Source organism: Petaurus breviceps, unplaced genomic scaffold (assembly GCF_028583685.1).
Source record: "Petaurus breviceps papuanus isolate PSGF00001 unplaced genomic scaffold, PetGlider_PUasm1.0 37, whole genome shotgun sequence".
NCBI classification, from domain to species: domain Eukaryota; kingdom Metazoa; phylum Chordata; class Mammalia; order Diprotodontia; family Petauridae; genus Petaurus; species Petaurus breviceps.
Window position 1 is genome coordinate 62,876,198 of NW_027186296.1, and position 18,148 is coordinate 62,894,345.

Genomic DNA, 18,148 nt, shown 5'->3' on the forward strand with positions numbered 1-18,148 from the left:
CTGGCAGTTTGATTGGCATAGCACTAATTCTGTAAATTAATTTAGGCAGTGTCATTATTTTTTATTATATTGGCATGACTAAACCATGAACACTAAACATCTCACTAATTATTTGCCTTCCTTAATTTCTATAACATGTTTAATGGTATTTGTGTATATATTTGGCATATGCTCTGGTAAATTAATTTTGAAGTATTATATGTACTTTGCAATTAATTTAATGAACTTTATCTTACTATAATTTCTTGTGATTTTTGTTAGTAGTGTAAAAAAATGATTTTTGCTTTGTAGTTTTCCCCCTTTTCATCCACTTCTTTCTATTCTTACTTCTATCACCCTAATGGGAACTCACCTAATTTTTCCTGGATTATTTTAGCCACTTATTCACTCTTGATTATTCCCTTTATCCAGTCCATTTAACAGAAGGAATAGGTTAATATTTCTAAAATATTTGTAACCCTGTCAAGTCATCTACCCCAAATTCACTAAATATTTTAAATGTATCTCTGTGGTGGCAAAGAATTGGAAATTACAGGGGTGCCCTGCAAATGGGTCATTTGAGCATGGCTGAAGAAATTGTAGTGTATGATTGTGATGGAGTATTATTCTTCTATAGACATGATGATCTAAATGATCTTAGAAAAACATAGGCAGACTTTCAGGAAATAATGAAGAGCGAAAAGAGAAGAACAGAACCCAGAGAATATTTTCTACAGTAACAACAATATTGTTTTAAAAACAACTTTGAATGACTAGAACAGGAGTGGGGAACCAGAGGCCTCAGGGCCTCATGTGCCTCTCTAGGTCCTCAAGTGCAGCTCTTTGACTGAATCCAAACTTCACAGAACAAATTCCCTTAATAAAAAGATTTGTTCTGTAAAATTTGGGCTCAGTCAAAAGGCCTAACCCAAGGATGTAGAAGGTCACATGTGACTAGCAGGTTCCCCACCCTTGAATTAGAGGAAGAAAAAAAAAAGAAAATTATGTTATAACTTTATTCTAAATTTAAAAGGAACAGCAAGAAGTACATAGTAGATTTTAAGTTCCATGAATAGTCGTCTTTTCTTCTATTCTGTTATGAAAATGTTTGTTTTATTTCTTAAGTTCAGAATGAAATAAATAATTTTTTAAATGTTATACATAGCCTAGAACAGTATTCCCTTGCAAGCCACATGTTGACTTAGAAAACTACAAATTACTATCATCTATGTTGTCTTACATTTGTATATATTTTGCTGAGAATTTTTTTTTCTGACCTCATTTTACAAGTTGGATACCTCTTGCCTAGAGGATAAAGTCCATATTTCTTAGCCTAGGATGCAAGTCATTCCATGATATATCTAGTCCCAACCTACCTATATGAATCCCCACAGTTAGTAACAATATTTTTGTTATGTCCTAGGAATTGTTTTTCATTCTTTGAACTCCTTCAAGAAGCCATTTTGATGTTAAGTATGTAATATTCACTCAAATAGTCATTGACTTAGCTAAAAAATAGCATATGGCCTTTACTTGGTATTGTGGGTATATTAATGAGTAACTGAGACTCACACTTATAATTTTATACTCTAACTCTTTATTTTTAAAAATGCAGTAAGCCAATCCAAAATATAGAGAACATCTAATGCTTTGGGACCAGAAAACAGAATTCATGCATCCCCTTTTACAACTGTGTTGAGATTATGCCTTATTAGACCTTGAGCAGAAGTCCTATTAGTTGTCACTCTGGAAACATGGGACCTTAAAAAGGCAAGCAAGAACATCATTTCATCAAGAAGAAAATTAATAAGTGATCTTTTGATTTATATTCAATACTGACAAGTAACCATGCTGTTGATTACCCATTTTCAGTGTTTAGGAAGAAGCAGGTGGATAAAGAGCACTGCCTGATTTATGAAGTGCTTGCATTCTATAAATCATGGGGAAAACCCCTAACACACCACTGATCTTAATTGGTAACAGCCTAAGTAGATAGTGATTAGTAAGTCTTTAGGAAAGAAGGTGCTTCATTAAAATGAAAGACATATAGAACAACCTGATTTTAAAAGTCTCCAGCTGTGAACTTTCATCTCTAAAAACATTCTTGCAAATCTCACCTACTAGTCCTGTGATAGCCCAAAGAATCATTGAATCTAAATAATAGAAAGGGCCTCAGAAGTTTTTTTAGGCTAACCCCTTCTTACCTGAACTACATGGGTGGTTATCCAGTTATTGCTTGAGGACTCCCATTCGTGGAATGGCATCTCCTTTCTAAGGTCGATCCTGCCATTTTTGGATAACTCCATTGCTAGGAAGGTTTTCCCAGTTATCAAGGTTACTTTGCTTCAATGTAGCTCCCTCCCCTAGCTCCTAGTTTTGCCCTGGGGTCCAAGTAAAGTCCCATTCAGTTCCAAAGTAAAAACTCTTCATGCACTTGAATAATAATAATAGCTAGTACTTGAAGATAGCAGTCCTGCTGAGCCTGATTGATAAAAAATGTTAAATACCATGAAGTCAAGTAGAGATTCCTGGGGATTTCCATTAGAGACCTCCTTCTAAGCTGACATGGAAACATTAATGAATACTTTTATATCCTAGACAGTCAATAATTTCTGAATCCACAAAATTGCACAAATATCTTGCCCACAAGAGAGGCAGTGTTAAGTAATGGATAGAAAACCCACTAGGAAGACCTAGGTTCAAGTCTGGTTTCCAGCACATACTGGCTTTGTGACCCTCCACAAGTCATTTAGCCTACTAGATAAGGTCTCTAGGTGACTGAGACAACAGAAAGTTCTCTGAACCTGGGTTTCTTCATCAGAGTTCCCTATTCCAGTGAAAGAAATCAAAGGCATAGTCTCTATTCCCATGTATTTAATATAATTGTGCTAGAATTTTGCTTTTTATACAGGTCATGTTTACTAGCCTATAATTTACATTCTACATTCTCTTACCTCTTTTTGAAAAATAGGGGGAAAATACTGAACAATCTTTTCCCATTCACACTGATTTTTCAAAGTTCACCAATGATGAAGCAACAATCACATAGAATCATTTGACCATACATTTTTCTGGACTCTAGGTTGAATTACATTTGGACTTGACATCCTGAATTTATCATGGTCAAGTAAGTTTGTTATTACTATATCTTTCCTTATCTTGGGTATCAGCTCTATACAAACCATCTTTTTTTCCCTTTCTAATTCATGTGCATTCTCTTTTGCACAAAAAAAAAAGAACAGAAATAAAATGAGTTGAACAGCTCTTTCTTCTCTTGGTCATATATTAACATTATGTCATCTTGCCAATGTAATCATCCTATCCTTTCTTTACTTTGCTCCCCCCCATATAGCTAACAAAAAGCCAAAATCTTTTTTACCGTTAGCCTTTCTCTTCAGTCTCTGCTTATCCTGAATTTTAGAACTCCTGTCAACTCTTCTTACATTACCATGTCACACTCATATCAGTTTTCTACTATTTTCCCTTGCTTCAATATTCTGTAGATACCTTTAATAAAAATGTTTGCTAATTCCCCTCTATCTGCATTGGTTTCTTTGGACAATTTGTACCTTTTATCTCTTTGTTGTCGTTCAGTTGTTTCAGTCTTGTCTGATTCTTTGTGATCCCATTGAGATGTTCTTGGCAAAGATACTGAAGTGATTTGCTATTTCATTCTCCAGTTCATTTTACAGGTGAGGAAACCAAGACAAGCAGGGTTAAATGACATCCCAGGGTCACACAACCAATAATAAGTGTCTAAGGCTGGATACAAACTCATAAAGAAGAATCTTCCTGAGTCCAAGCCCAGTACTCTAAAGACCATACCACCAATCTACCCTTTTTCCTTTATGAGAATTGTTCATTTATTTTGTCTTTCAAATTTCATTTCTAATACTTGGAGGTGTCCCCTAACTAATAAAATTAATTTCCCAGACAAGACTTTCTCAAGTTTAAGATATTCTCTTAGTTCACTTCCATTAAGACCATGACTTGCAGTAATACTTCTATTTGTTTACCTAATCACTCAGAGGACACTTTTAACTCAAAGCAAAGGTATCTAATAACATAGGTACAAAAAAAGAACAGTGACAAGACATTTCTACCATATAATTAGGGCACATATAATAAGTATATCTTAGTGTATCTTCTCAATATATACTTCCAATGCTACCCAATCCCTTTAAAAAATTCTGTTAATGTCATGGAACCATATTTATTGTGGAGGTCCAATTCGCCTCTTTGAATTAGTATATCTACTTTAGTTGTCTGGTTAGACATACTTTTTATATTTCTATATGGAAATCTGAGGCCAAGGTTGTTTTGTTTTGTTTTTTCCCCTCCTTTCTTGGATTTTGCCCCCTGTTGTTTTCTGTGTATCTCTACTACTCTTTTTTCCTACAATGAAGCCAGTCTCTATTGAGTAGAGATTATACCAAGATATACTTAGGGATTTTTTTCCTACTTTCTTTTCAGTGTAAGCACCCTCTTATTAGTTTTGCAACACACTAGAACAGTACTCTTATTAATCATTTTTGTGTATACCACATACCTGGTCTATATCCTTCCATTTCTCCATATTATGTTATGGTAATCTAAATCCAATTTCTATGCAACTTATGAAGTGAACAATGATTTAGAAAGGTGATCAACTTTTAGTCTTCTTCTTTACCCACTGTTCTCTTACAAAGTCTTCCTTTTTTTTGCTTTAGAGATTGTTTCTTTGTGCTATTCAAGTCTGTTATTGATTGAAAGTTGAAGATGCCATCAATTCTCCTAAAATCTTCCATTTCTTGTACAACACTTCCAAATCCATAGTAATGATTTCTTGATTTCTGCCAATGTTACATGAATCACCAAAAGTGAATAGTAATCTTCCAGTTTGATAATCTTAAGATGTTTTCTGTTATGTCCTAGAAGTATGCCTTGCAAAGGTAACAGAGCTCTCTAAGACAGTTATCACATTGACAAATAGCTGCCCCAGTACCTCTTGTTAGGGGTCACCAAATACCAGCTTATCATTTTTCATCTCTCCCTCCCTCAAGAAGTACTTAGAGACTATGAAGAGAGAGCTAAGTAGAAATCACTACCTCTCCAAACCAAGGAAAATTTATTAAATGTCTACTATAAACAGAGTACTGTACTAATATTCTGAATATAAAGACAAAATGAAAAATTCCCCTTTCCCCAAGGTCCATATATTCTCTTTTGGGTATACAGCTTATGCCCAAATCCTTAGTTGTTGGTGATACAAGTGGGTATACTTATGCTATTTAAAGATGAGTATACAGATAAATAAACAAATGCTTGGAAGATAGGGATAGTGTTAACAAGTCCTAAGCAATTTGCCCTCTCAGGTAATTCATTGTGGTTTATATAGTGACCTATAATTAATTCTCTATGCCTAGTCAAGTGATTTTCAAAGGAAAACTATGTAGAGGTTTTCAATCAATCTCATGGAAGTTATGTCATGAATTTCTCATCTAAGTGTTAAAAATATGATCTAGTCGTGGGGGTTCTTAACCAGGGGGTCTGTTATACAAATATATAGTCACAGATAGCTATTTAAATATAATTTATTTATTTTATAAGACTTTTAATTTGATTTTATTCATTAAGGAAAATTGTTTTGAGAAAGAGCCCCAAAACTTCACCCTATGGCCAAAAGAATCAAGATGTAGAGGAGAGGTGTCAAAAACACTCCTGTTGGCAGATTGCAGTATAAGTGCAGAGATTAAAATGTAATTGAAAAATAGTTAACAAAATAAGTAGAAATACAATAAAAGATAAATTACATTTTATTTCAAAACTGTCAGTATGTAGCCTGCGGGGATCATTATGTCTGGCTTAGAGTCCACCTTTCCATTTGAGATTGACACCACTGGTGTAGAAGATCATTACTCTGAGACCAAAATCAGATGATAATCTGTGTGATATCTGTTTAAGAACTGAAGTCCACAGATTCACATGACCATATGACAATGAGGACCATTTGGGCTGGTCACAGAATTATAAAAAATAAGAGTTGGAAGGGACCTCAATCACCAATGACTCCTTTCTGTACCTGATCAAATATCTTTTCCACTGCAAACACAGTAAGCCATCATCTACTTTTTGCTTAAAGATCTTCAGTGAGAGGATTCTCACTCCTTTTAGAAGCAGTCCATTCAATTTTGGGATAGATCTAATTGTTCAGTATGTGTGTGTGAGTGTGTGTGTGTGTGGTCATAATTTTGGATGTTGCTTTTCCTTACCACAAACCTAAATCACTTCTTTAACTTCTGATCATTGCTTCTTGCTCTGCCTTCTGGTACAAAGAAGTGGACCTTCTCCTTTGACAGCCTTGAAAATACTTAAAGAGAGTTAATACGTCTCCTTTTCATTTTTTCTTCCTCAAGCTAAACATTCCTAGTTCTTTCAACTGATCCTCATAAAACATGAACTCTTTATTCTCTTTGTTATCCTCTGCACTCTCCCCAGCACATCAGTATCCTTCCAAAAAGCTGGTTCCCAGAACTAACCACAATGCTTCAGAAGGGATCTGACCAGGGCAGAGGACATTTAAGTTGTCTTTCCCCCTTTTTAGTGTAGTCCAAGACTTCATTATCTGCTTTGGCTTCCATCTAACCCTCTTTACTTATATTGAATATTCAGTAAACCAATCTTCTGGACCTTATTTTTTTAAGGAAAACTGCTACTGAATCTTGTTTCCCCTATGTTGCATTTGTGATACTGATTTTTTTAGACACACAATGAAGAACTTACCTTTTATACTCATTAAATTTTGTCATGTTATTTTTGGCCCAGCATCAACTTAATTTTGGATATGGTATCTATCATCTAATATGTTTACTATTCCTCTTAGCTTTGTATTACCTACAACTCTGTTAATTGTGTTATCTATGTGGTTATGTAAGTAATTGATATAAGCTTTAAAAATCATAGGTTAATAACAGATCTGAGATACCCTTTGTTGGATACCTTCCCCTACTTTGACATTGAAATAGCTATCTTTTAATTCTAGCCCATCAACAAATTCTAAATTCATTTAACTTTACCATGATGTAGCCCATACCTATACATCTTGTTCACAGGAATAGTAGAAGTGTCAGTTGGATATTGTATACTGACAATGTTTGTTTTTTTAAGCCAAATCATGATGGATTTGTATATTTTTTTAAATTGACCTTAATAGTATTTTGTTTTTTTCCAATTACATGTAAAGATAGTTTTCAATATTCATTTTTGTAAGATTTTGTGTCCCATATTTTTCTCCCTGTATCCATTTCCTTCCTGCTCCCCAGGACAGCAAGCAATCTGATATAGGTTATTTATGTACAGTCTTGTTTAACATATTTCTACATAACTCATGTTGTAAAAGAAGAATCAGAACAAAATTTTTAAAAAACCACAAAAGAAAGAAAAAAACAATAAAAATAGTATGATTTGACTTCCCTAGTCCTTTCTCTGGATATGGATAGCATTTTCCATCAGTAATCAATTGAAATTGTCTTGGATAATTGTATTGCTTAGGAGAGCTAAGTCTATCAAAGTTGATCATCAAACAATGTTATTGTTACTGTGCACAATGTTCTCCTGATTCTGCTCACTATACTAAGTATCAGGTCATATAAGTCTTTCCAGGTTTTTCTGAAATCTGCCTGCTCATCATTTCTTACAGAACAATAGTTGTCCACTACATTAATATACCAAACAATTTCCCAGTTGATGGGCATCCCCTCGATTTCCAATTCTTTGCCATCATGCAAAGAACTGGTATAGATATTTTTTTCTGATATCTTTGGGATACAGACCTAGTATTGGTATTGCTAGATCAAAGAATTTGCAGTTTGATTTTTCTTTGGGCATAGTTCTTAATTTTTTCCCCATAATGGTTGGATCAGTTTACAACTCCACCAGCAATGTATTAACATCTCATTAATATTGTTTGATCTTTTGGTCTTCCAGATGAATTTTGTTATTGTTTTTTTTTTTTCTATCTCTATAAAATAAATTTTTGTAGTTTGATTGGTATGGCACTGAATAATTAAATTAATTTAGGTAAAATTATAATTTTTTATTATATTAACTTGGACTATCCACTAGCAATTTATATTTTTTGCAATTGTTTATATCTGATTTTATTTGTGTGTAAAGTTTTTTTTTAATTGTGCTCATATAATTCCTGGGTTTCTCTCGTCAGGTCGACTCCCCAATACTTCATGTTGTCTACAGTTATTTTAAGTGGAATTTCTCTTTCTATCTCTTGCTGCTAGGTTTTGTTGGTACTATATAGAAATATTGATGATTTGTGTAGGTTTCTTTTGTTTCCTGCAACTTTGCTAAAGTTGTTAATTTTTTTCAAGTAATTTTTAGTTGATTATCTAGGATTCTCTAAGTATACCATCATATCATCTGAAAAGAGTGATAGTTTCATTTCCTCATTGCCTATTCTAATTTCTTTAATTTCTTTTTCTTATGGATAAAGCTAACATTTCTACTACAGTATTGAATAATTGTTATAATAGGCATCCTTATTTCACCCCTAATCTTGTTGGGAATGCACATAACATATCCCTGTTACTTGATGCTTTCTGATTATTTTAGATATTGCTTATCATTTTAAGGAACAGAACATTTATTCCTATTCTCTCTAGTACTTTTAATAGGAATGGGTGTTTCATTTTGTCAAAAGCATTTCTGTAGCTATTGAGATAATCATATGATTCCTGTTGGTTTTGTTATTGATATGGTCAAGAATGCTGATAGTTTCCCTAATATTGAACCAAGCCTGAATTCCTGTTATAAATCCCACCTGGTCCTAGCATATTATCCATGTTATAAATCACTATAATCTATTTGTTAATATTTAATTGCATATTTTTGTGTCAATATTCATTAGGAAAATTGGTTTATAAATTTTTTTTTCCTTTTTTGACTCTTCCTGGTTTAGGTATCAGGACCATATTTGTGTCATAAAAAGAATTTGTCAAGACTCCTTTTTCACCTATTTCTCTAAAGAGTTTATATAATATTGGAATTAATTGATCTTTAAAAGTGTGGTAGAATTCACTTGTAAATCATTTGGCCCTGATTTTTTTTCCTTTAGGAAGTTTATTGATGGCTCCTTTAATTTCTTTTTCCTAAAATGTAGTTTTTTAATTGTATTATTTGCTTTTCTGTTAATAAGGACAAGAAATATTTTAAAATATTCATCTATTTCATTTAGATTTTCAGATTTATTGGCATATAGTTGGGCAAAATAACTTGTAATTATTGCTTTTATTTCCTCTTCATTGGTGGTGAATTCACCCTTTGCATTTTTGATGTTGAAATTTTGTTTTCTTCTTTATTTTAAAATAAAGTTTAAAAAAGGTCTATCTTTTAGTTCTTTCATGAAACCAGCTTAGTTTTATTCATTACTTTAAAAGTTTGCTTGAATTACAATTTTATTAATCTCTCCTTTGATTTTCTGAACTTCAAATTTGGTATTTTATTGGTGATTTTTAATTTGTTCTTTTCCTAGCATTTTTAGTTGGATACCCAATTCATTGATCTCCCCTTTTTCTATTTTATTCATGTAAACATTTAGATATATAAAACTTCCCTTGAGAACTACTTTGGCTGCATCTCATAAATTTTGGTACATTGTTTTATCATTGTCCTTCTCTTTGATAGAATTATTGATTGTTTCTAGGATTTGTTGTTTGACTCATTCATTCTTTAGGATTAGATAATTTAATTTCCAATCAATTTTTAATCTATCTTTCTATGACACTTTTTACATGTAATTTATATTTGATCATAATATGAAAATAATTCATTTAATATTTCTGTCTTTATTTGAATGTGTGCTTTTTATACCCTAGTACATGATCAGTGTGTATGTATGTGTGTGTGTTTGTGTGTGTGTGTGTGAAAGTGCCATAAACCACTGAAAAAAAAGATATATTCCTTTCTATCCCCATTCAGTTTTCTCCATAGGTCTATTTTATCTAAATTTTCTAAAATTCTATTCACCTCTTTAACTTCTTTCTTGTTTATTTTGTGGCTAGATTTATCTAGTTCTGAGAGGGGGAGGTTGAGATTCCACCACAAGTACAGTTTTTTTTTTTTCTATTTCTTCCTGTAACGCAGTTTCTTCTCTAAGAATGTGGATGCTGTGCCCCTTGGTGAAAATTTATTTAGTAATAATATTATTTCATTGTTTGTGGCATCTTCTAGCAAGATGCAGTTTCCATCCTTATCTCATTTAATTTATTTTTGCTTTTTTCTTTGTCTGAGATCAGGATCGCTAACACTCCCCCTTTTTTTAACTTCAACTGAAGCATAATATATTCTGCTCCAACCTTTTACTATTGTTCTGTGTGTATGTCTGTTATAAAGGTGTCTTTTTGTAAACATAATGTAGGATTTTGATTTCTAATCCACTTTGCTATCTGCTTCCATTTTATGGGATAGTTCATCCCATTCATGTTCACAGTTATGTTTACTCTGTATTTCCCTCTATCCTGTTTTTCCCCCTGGTTACACTTTCCTCTCTTCTTTCACCCTGTCCCTTCTCACTACTGTTTTGCTTCTTACCACTGCTTCCCTCAAACTGCCCTCCCTTCTATCAGCCCTTTCTTCTTTTTCGTTCCCCTTTGCTGTCCTACTTCCCTATACATTAAGATATATTTCTATGCCCAATTGAGTGTGAATGTTATTTTCTATTTGAGCCAAATCCAATACCAATGCTGTTCAAATAATGCTAATGCCCTCCCATCTTTTTCTGTCATAATAGGTATTTTGCACCTCTTGGTGTGATGTAATTCTCCTTATTCGACCTCCTCATTTCCTCTTCCAGTACAATGCTTTTTTCATCCCTTAATTTTTTTTAATATCCTCACATAAAAATGAACCTATACCCATACCTTCTGTTTATGTATACTCCTTCTAAAGATAAGTTGTCAATAGTTACAAATATTATCTTCCTGTATAAGGATGTTAACAGTTTAATCTTACTAAATAACATGTTTTTTTTTCCTATTTACCTTTTTTTTGCTTCTCTTGAGTCTTATCAAATTTTCTGTTCAGCACTGGTCTTTCCATCAGGAGAGTTTGAAAGTCCCCTATTTGTGTGTTTGTGTGTTTTGGAGGGCAGTTGGGGTTAAGTGACTTGCCCAAGGTCACATGGCTAGTTTTTGTGTTAAGTGTCTGAGGCTGGATTTGAGCTCAGGTTCTCCTGATTCCAGGGCCAGTGCTCTTTTCACTGAGTCATCTAGCCACCCTAAAATTCCCCTATTTCACTGAATGTCCATCTTTACCCTCTGCATGATTATGCTCACTTTTTCTGTGCACCTGATTCTTGGCTGCAATCCAAACTCCCTTGTCTTCTAGATTATCAAATTTCAAGGCTTCCAGTCATTTAAGGTAGAAGCTGTTAAGTCTTGTGTAATCCTGAATGTGACTCCATGATACTTGAATTGTTTCTTTCTAGTTCCTTATGGCATTCTTGAAGTTCTCCTTTTGGTATTGCTTTCAGGAGGTAATTGGTGGATTCTTTCACTGACCATTTTACACTCTGGTTCTAGGATATCAGGGCAGTTTTCCTTTATAATTTCTTGAAAGTTCCTGTGTAGGTTATTTTTTTTTTTGCAACATTTTCCAGATAGTCTAATAATTCTTAAATTATGTCTCCTGAATCTATTTTCCATGTCAGTTGTTTTTCCATTGAGGTATTTTACATTCTCTTCTATTTTGTTTTGTTTTGTTAATTTTTTTAATTGATTCTTTATGTCTCATAATATCATTAGCTTCTACTTGCCCGATTCTAATTTTTCAGGAATTATTTTCTTGTATCTCATTTTCCATTTGACCAGTTTTAGTTTTAAAGGAATTGTTTACTTCAGTGGAATTTTCCCCTCTAATTTAGCTTCTATTTTTAAAGAGTTGTTTTCTTCGGTCAAATTTTATGCTTCCTTTTCCAAACTATTGACTCTTTTTTTTTTTCATAATTCTCCTCCATAACTTTTATTTCTTTTCCCAGTTTTTCATCTACCTCCCTTATTTGTTTTTTTTTAAATAATTTTTGAGCTCTTCCAAGAAAACTTTTGGGGCTTGAGATCAATTCATATTCCCCTTTGAGGCTCCACACCTAGGCATTTTGACATTATTGTCCTCTTATGAGTTTTTCTTTTTTTTTTTAATCTTTCCTGTCACCATAACAGCTTCATATGTCAGGGTTGTTTTTTTTTTTTTTGCTCATTTTTACAAGTATAACTCTGCTCCTGGGGCAGAGGGGGCACTGTCCTATGCTTCTTGGACTGGATACCAGGGGTCTGGTCACTGTATTCCCATGCCATGGTCTCATGTACTGGTGGCCTGCTCACTGTGCTTGCAAACCCTGGATAATTCCTGCCTCATGTGCTAGGGTTCTGGGGCTGACAGTTTGTCTTCTGCACTTGGGTTGGATGCCTCTTAGCTGGCTGTTGTGTCAGTACCCTGCTGAGCCAGGACAAAGGGAACTAGGTTGCTGATCTGCAGTATGCCTAAGAGTTTCCTGGGATACTATATATGCTGGGCTCTGCTCCCCTTTTACCCAAGTGAGAAAGACCCTTCCTGAAGTCCTTCTAAGTTATCTTATGCTGGAAAGTTGATTTACTCCATCTTTTTTTGGATTCTGTCATGCCAGAATCTGTTTACAGGCTTGGTTTAATGTTTCCAAGGGAAACTGTGGAGAATTAAGGCAAGTTTATAGCTTCTCTCTACCATCTTCCTGACTTAGTTTTAAAAATGAAATATTTATATGTTTTATTATATTTCTATTTATTTTGACTATTTCTCAATTACATTTTAATTTTTGCACTTATACTATAAGTACACTTTATCAAATGCTTTGCTAAAATATCAATAAATTATATAATTCCAATGCTTTTCCTTTTAACCACTCTATGTTCAAAAATTTGTCAAAAAATAAAATAAAATTAATCTGATTACCTGTTTTTGATGAAGCCATCCTGGATCTTCATAGTCTCTACTCCCATTTTGAGAGGTTTACTAATCAAATCTCAGAACATAGTCAAGAATTTTGATAAGACTTTAAGTAATGATCACTGAACTAAAGTTTATAGATCACATACTTTTCCCTTTTATGAAAATTAAGACATTTGTTCTCCAATTTGGTGATATATCTCCCTGTTTCCACAGTTTCTAAAATGTCACCAAGGATAATGCTCCAATCAAATGTAACTGTTCTTTTAGAATCCAAGGAAATAATTCTTCCTAATCTGTGACTCAAATTTAATAATAAAATTGGTTTAATTTTGGCTAAAATGTATGATGTATCAGGTGTAGGATATTTGGGCTAGAAAGAAGAGATACATATAAATTTTATTCATAATAAAATACTATGCATCCTATTTTGCTTAGGCTGTCCTCTTTACCTGATATTCACTCCTTTACTTCCACTTCTCAGAATTCCTTGTTCTGTCCCCAGTATTACTAGCTGCTTGTGTTTATAATACAGTGGAAAAGACCTTGGAGAGGAGTTAATTCCCAATCACACAATGATACTCAGTACTTATCACAGTACCTGTTACATAAGAAGTGCTTAATAAATGTCAGATAACTTGCACTGGCTATGTGACCTTGGGTAAGTCTCTTAAACTTCTTTGATTGAAGTATCCTCTATGAAATGAAGGGTTTGGATTGCATAACTCCTGAGGTTCCATCTAGCTCCAAAGTCATAATTCTAGTATTGTTTTCTATATAGCTTTTGTGTCCTCAGTGTCTAGTATAAGAAGGGGGAACCTATAGCCTTGAGGCCACATGTGGCCCTCTTGGTCCTCAAGTGCAACCCATTTACTCAATCTAAACTTCACATAAAGGGTGGTTAGGTGGGGCAGTGAACAAAGCACTGGCCCTGGAGTCAGGAGGACCTGAGTTCAAATCCGAGCTCAGACACTTAACATAAAAACTAGCCATGTGACCTTGAGCAAGTCATTTAACCCCAATTGCCCTCCAAAACAAAACAAAACAAAACAAAACACTTCACATAACAAATTCTAGGATTTGTTCTGTACAACATATACTCCATCAAAAGGCTACACTCAAGCATCTTGAGGGCTACATGTGGCCTTGAGGTCACAGATTCCCCATCACTGGTTTAGTACATAGTTTTAAATACAGTAGGTTCTTCATAAGTGCTTATTGAATTGTATTAGTTTGACAACTGGTAAGTTTGTATTCTTTGCCAGCATAATAACAGATAGACCTTGTGAGGACCTAGGAATTTAAATAGATCTCATTCATTTCTTTTGATGCATTAGAGGCAATGAGGATTATAATACAAGTTCCTGTTTGAATCACTAGAAAGCATTTCTTTTGGTTAACTCTCTCTCTCTCTCTCTTTCTCTCTCTCTCTCTTTCTCTCTGTCTCTGTCTCTCTCCCTGTTCTCTCTGTCTCTCTCTTTCTCTCTCTGTCTCTCTCTGTGTTTCTCTGTTTTTTGGTCTCTTTGTGTCTCTGTTATATTCTTGTCTATTTCTCCACCATCTCCTATTCATCCTTGGCTGAACCTGTGGCAGGAGCAGCAGTGGCAGCAGCACTGATGTGGAATTGGATGATGAGCCTCCTTGTATGGAAGAAATTGATTATAGTACAGACTGCTCCTCAGATCAGGAAACAGACATCCATGAACTTGATCGACAGATCCAGGAGATGGCCTTGACAGAAACTGTAGGAGATGGGGAAGACAAAAATGGTGTAGATAACAGGTCACTTAGTAGCCCTGAGGTTTATGTTTCCAAACACTGTACAAGAAAATACAGAACTTCCCCTTGACCATCAGAGACAACTGAGGTATTATCAAGAGGAAAAATATAGGTTAATGGTAGCACTGCATGGACAATAATCAAGTGTTTTCTAGGTGCCACTTTGAGACTAGATGTACTTCTAGATTTGCCATGCAAATAAACACTCATACATACATACACACACAAGCACACACACATATACACATATACATACATGCATATTACCATTTTTCAGAACTCAAAGACATAATTCTTATTAACCTAGTGACTTGAATTTATTGAGATTTTACTTGGATTAAAAATCAATTTAATTTTAACAATATATGTACATATATGTATATGTGTGTCTATAAACACACACATTTGCAGATGACAGCAAGAAAATTATGTGAGACCCCAAATTTCTGGAATGGCAAGGTCATATTTAACCACTCGGTTAACTAGATAATTTTCTTTGTGTAAGCCAATAATACATACATATATACATACATACATAAACAGTCACACATAGTTTATATAATTTTATAGGGACTTTGGAGCCCCTTAAAGAATTTGCCATTCTGGCCTAGAAATTCAATTTTTAGGTAGCCATTAATCTCTTGAATTCTTCCTCAGCTTATGTCCAAAGTAATAGAAGCATGGGCATATAGAAAAATCAGCTTTTTTTCCTCTCGCTTTCTTAGTAATAATTCTAAGAAATTTTGAATGATTCCCTCAGACCTGCCTTGTATTAGATTATTAAGGATTATGTGTGTTCTGCAGACTCTTAGTCTTTTTGCCTTGCTAACTTCTACTATCCATAACAAGGATCATAAGCTACTCTAACATTGCAATACATCTACTACAGTCTTTGGTCAATGGTTATGAAAATGCCCCAATCCTGAATGTATTTAATTATTCATTATATATTTTATATATACCTTCAAAAATATTTGGAAAATGAGGACTCCCATAGAAAGACCACAAGTAAGATTATGTCTTCAAACATTGTTCTCTAAAGGGGTCCCAGAAATAGCTAAGGGGTACATTAAAAACATAGAAGGAAGAAACTATGCTTGTTCCTTCTTTCTATCATCATTACTAACTGACTGAGTGGTGGTATTAATTCATTATTAAGCTATCTGGTGTACAGATGATTAACTACTCAGCCACATAGTGACATAGAGAAAGAATCCACTTCAAATAGCAATTAGGAATCCACAGAATGAAAGTTGACACATAGTGCCATGGCAACTGGCTACGTACTGTAATTTGATTGATCAAAAGGATCATTTTTCTGCCAATTATTTCTTTGCCAATAACCATACATAGCGTCCCCAAATTTTCATGTGACTCTTGTATGTTAGAGAGTTGAAAGCCACAGTAAAGTGAAAAATGCTATAAGGGGTAGAACCAAACTACTATAATCCATTTAGCACCTGAGCCCAATTAATTTCTCTGATGTATTTCTAGTCACTTTGGGTTCTGAAGGGAAGGTACTGAAGGTAGATATACTTTACTTGGGGAAGGAGGTAAAGTGATGTTTGGACTGTTGAGAACTGGCCTAAACATAAAGTTTGCCAAGCACAGTGATAACACAGAACTGTCTGATAATGCTGGGCATTATTTGGCAGCAAGAGGACTCGGAGGGAACAGAGTTGTCAATCTCTAACGTCAAGAATGGCAAAGTCACACTTCACTAGTTATCTGACTAGACTATTTCCTGTACGGGAGGACAATTCACTAAGTTCAATAACTTAACACAACCAAATGAACTCCATATCCTCAGAACAGCTGTTTAGTGAACTCAGACAGCTTTTTTTCCTAGCCAAACCACTATGGTGAATTGGTCTAGAAGGCATGCTTTGCGGATCTCATAGTCAAATGAAATCACTCAGAAATGCCAGGAAACCTGAGACAGTAATGAGACACAGATGTAGTTAAAAAAATCAAAGAAGGTGTCCAGCTTTGGACAAATTTCTACCAGTATAGGTGTAAGGTTCTTATTTCAGATGTCTTGTCTTTTGAATGAGTGTTTTAAATCAGAAGAAGAACCCTTTTCTCCTAATTAGTATTTTATGATGAAGAACCATTGTCCAGAGGGCAGATTATATCTTCGTCTCAAAATTGGGGTGCTACTCAGTGGTGTGCTGGTAAATGTTTAACAACTGGCTCTCTAGGGGAGAAAAAACACATGCATTACATACTTTAAGTTTAATCTGATTTTTAAAAATTAATCTTTGACACATTTCAAAGTCTAGACAATCAATAAAACAATAAATCCAGCCATGATTTTTAGCATTTTCCAATTTCTGAGCTGTAAGTACTTCCTAATCTCTGAAAATTCAACAATCAGCTCTCAGCCACTTAGAATCTGCTCAAGCATATCAATGGTTTTACCATTATCTGCTGCTTGACCTGTTCCTCACTTTCAGGCCAGCTAGTCCATGTGAAAGTAGAGAACCATGAACCTTATGAGGTTCTGCTTCTTCCAAAGGCTGGATTATTGGTCTTGAGTCCTAGACCCCTAGAATCACATCTTCCTCAGCCTATGAAATCTCAAGACCCTGTTTAGCAATCTTCCTGTTTCTAATTGTTTTTGTTTCTAGAATTTGAAAAAAATTGTGTTGAGTTCATTCAATAGATAACTGTAACAAGTGCAACTGCAATTTTATTAAATATTAACTCCCAGTGTGCTGTGGGCTTAACAGGCAAATAGGATGGCCTTGTATTTTCTGTGTTGTGGAAATGGTGAAATACATTAATACAAATAAAGAAAGCAGTCTGTAGACTTTAAAAAAGTGATTGTATCATTTTCCAGTTAAAAGTTAATGTTAAGGGACGGAGTCAAGATGGCGGAGTAGAAGCACGTCCTTCCCACGGCTCCGGCTTCCACCCTCCCCAATCCATGTAAAAAGGGGACTCTAAACAAACTTTGGAGCTGCAGAACCCACAAAATGACACAGAGAAGCTAACCTCCCGCTGAGAGCCCGGCAGGCCGGCAGGAATCGGCCAGCACAGCGCTCTGGGAGCCGAGCCCAGCCCCACGCCAAGGCTTTAGCCCCAGGGCGGGCCTGACCAGCCGCCAGCCAGAGGGACTCCAGATCAGCAGCAGCTGTGGCCCTTTCCAGATTTATCAATACAGAGATGCGAAGGACAAGGTGAGAGGCCAGTGCAGTCTGGACTTTGGGACCCAGGAAGTGGGAGTGCGTGGCTTTTACCCCCAGAGCGAGAAACTGCTGAGATGCCAGCACAGCCTGCCAGCGCCATGTGGCGGCTTCAGCTCCTGGCCTGCAGAGTGTAGGGGGACCAAGCACCAGTCTGAGGGGTAATCGCTCTTGCTTTAACCTGCTTGGATCTGGATTGCAGTCTAGGGTGGAGGTCCTAGGGTGTGTGTCCA

At 35.0% G+C, this 18,148-nt stretch overlaps 1 protein-coding gene across 1 annotated transcript in view; it reads left to right on the forward strand.

Moving 5' to 3' along the window:
- AGBL1 (AGBL carboxypeptidase 1) overlaps positions 1–17,540 on the forward strand; it is a 995,991-nt gene extending 978,451 nt beyond the window's left edge. Inside the window, exon 23 of the mRNA XM_069098544.1 lies at positions 14,542–17,540. Within this exon, the coding sequence (XP_068954645.1) occupies positions 14,542–14,797 (256 nt within the window). The 3' untranslated portion in view covers positions 14,798–17,540. The remainder of the gene's footprint in view (positions 1–14,541) is intronic.
- Positions 17,541–18,148: the final 608 nt, after the last annotated feature.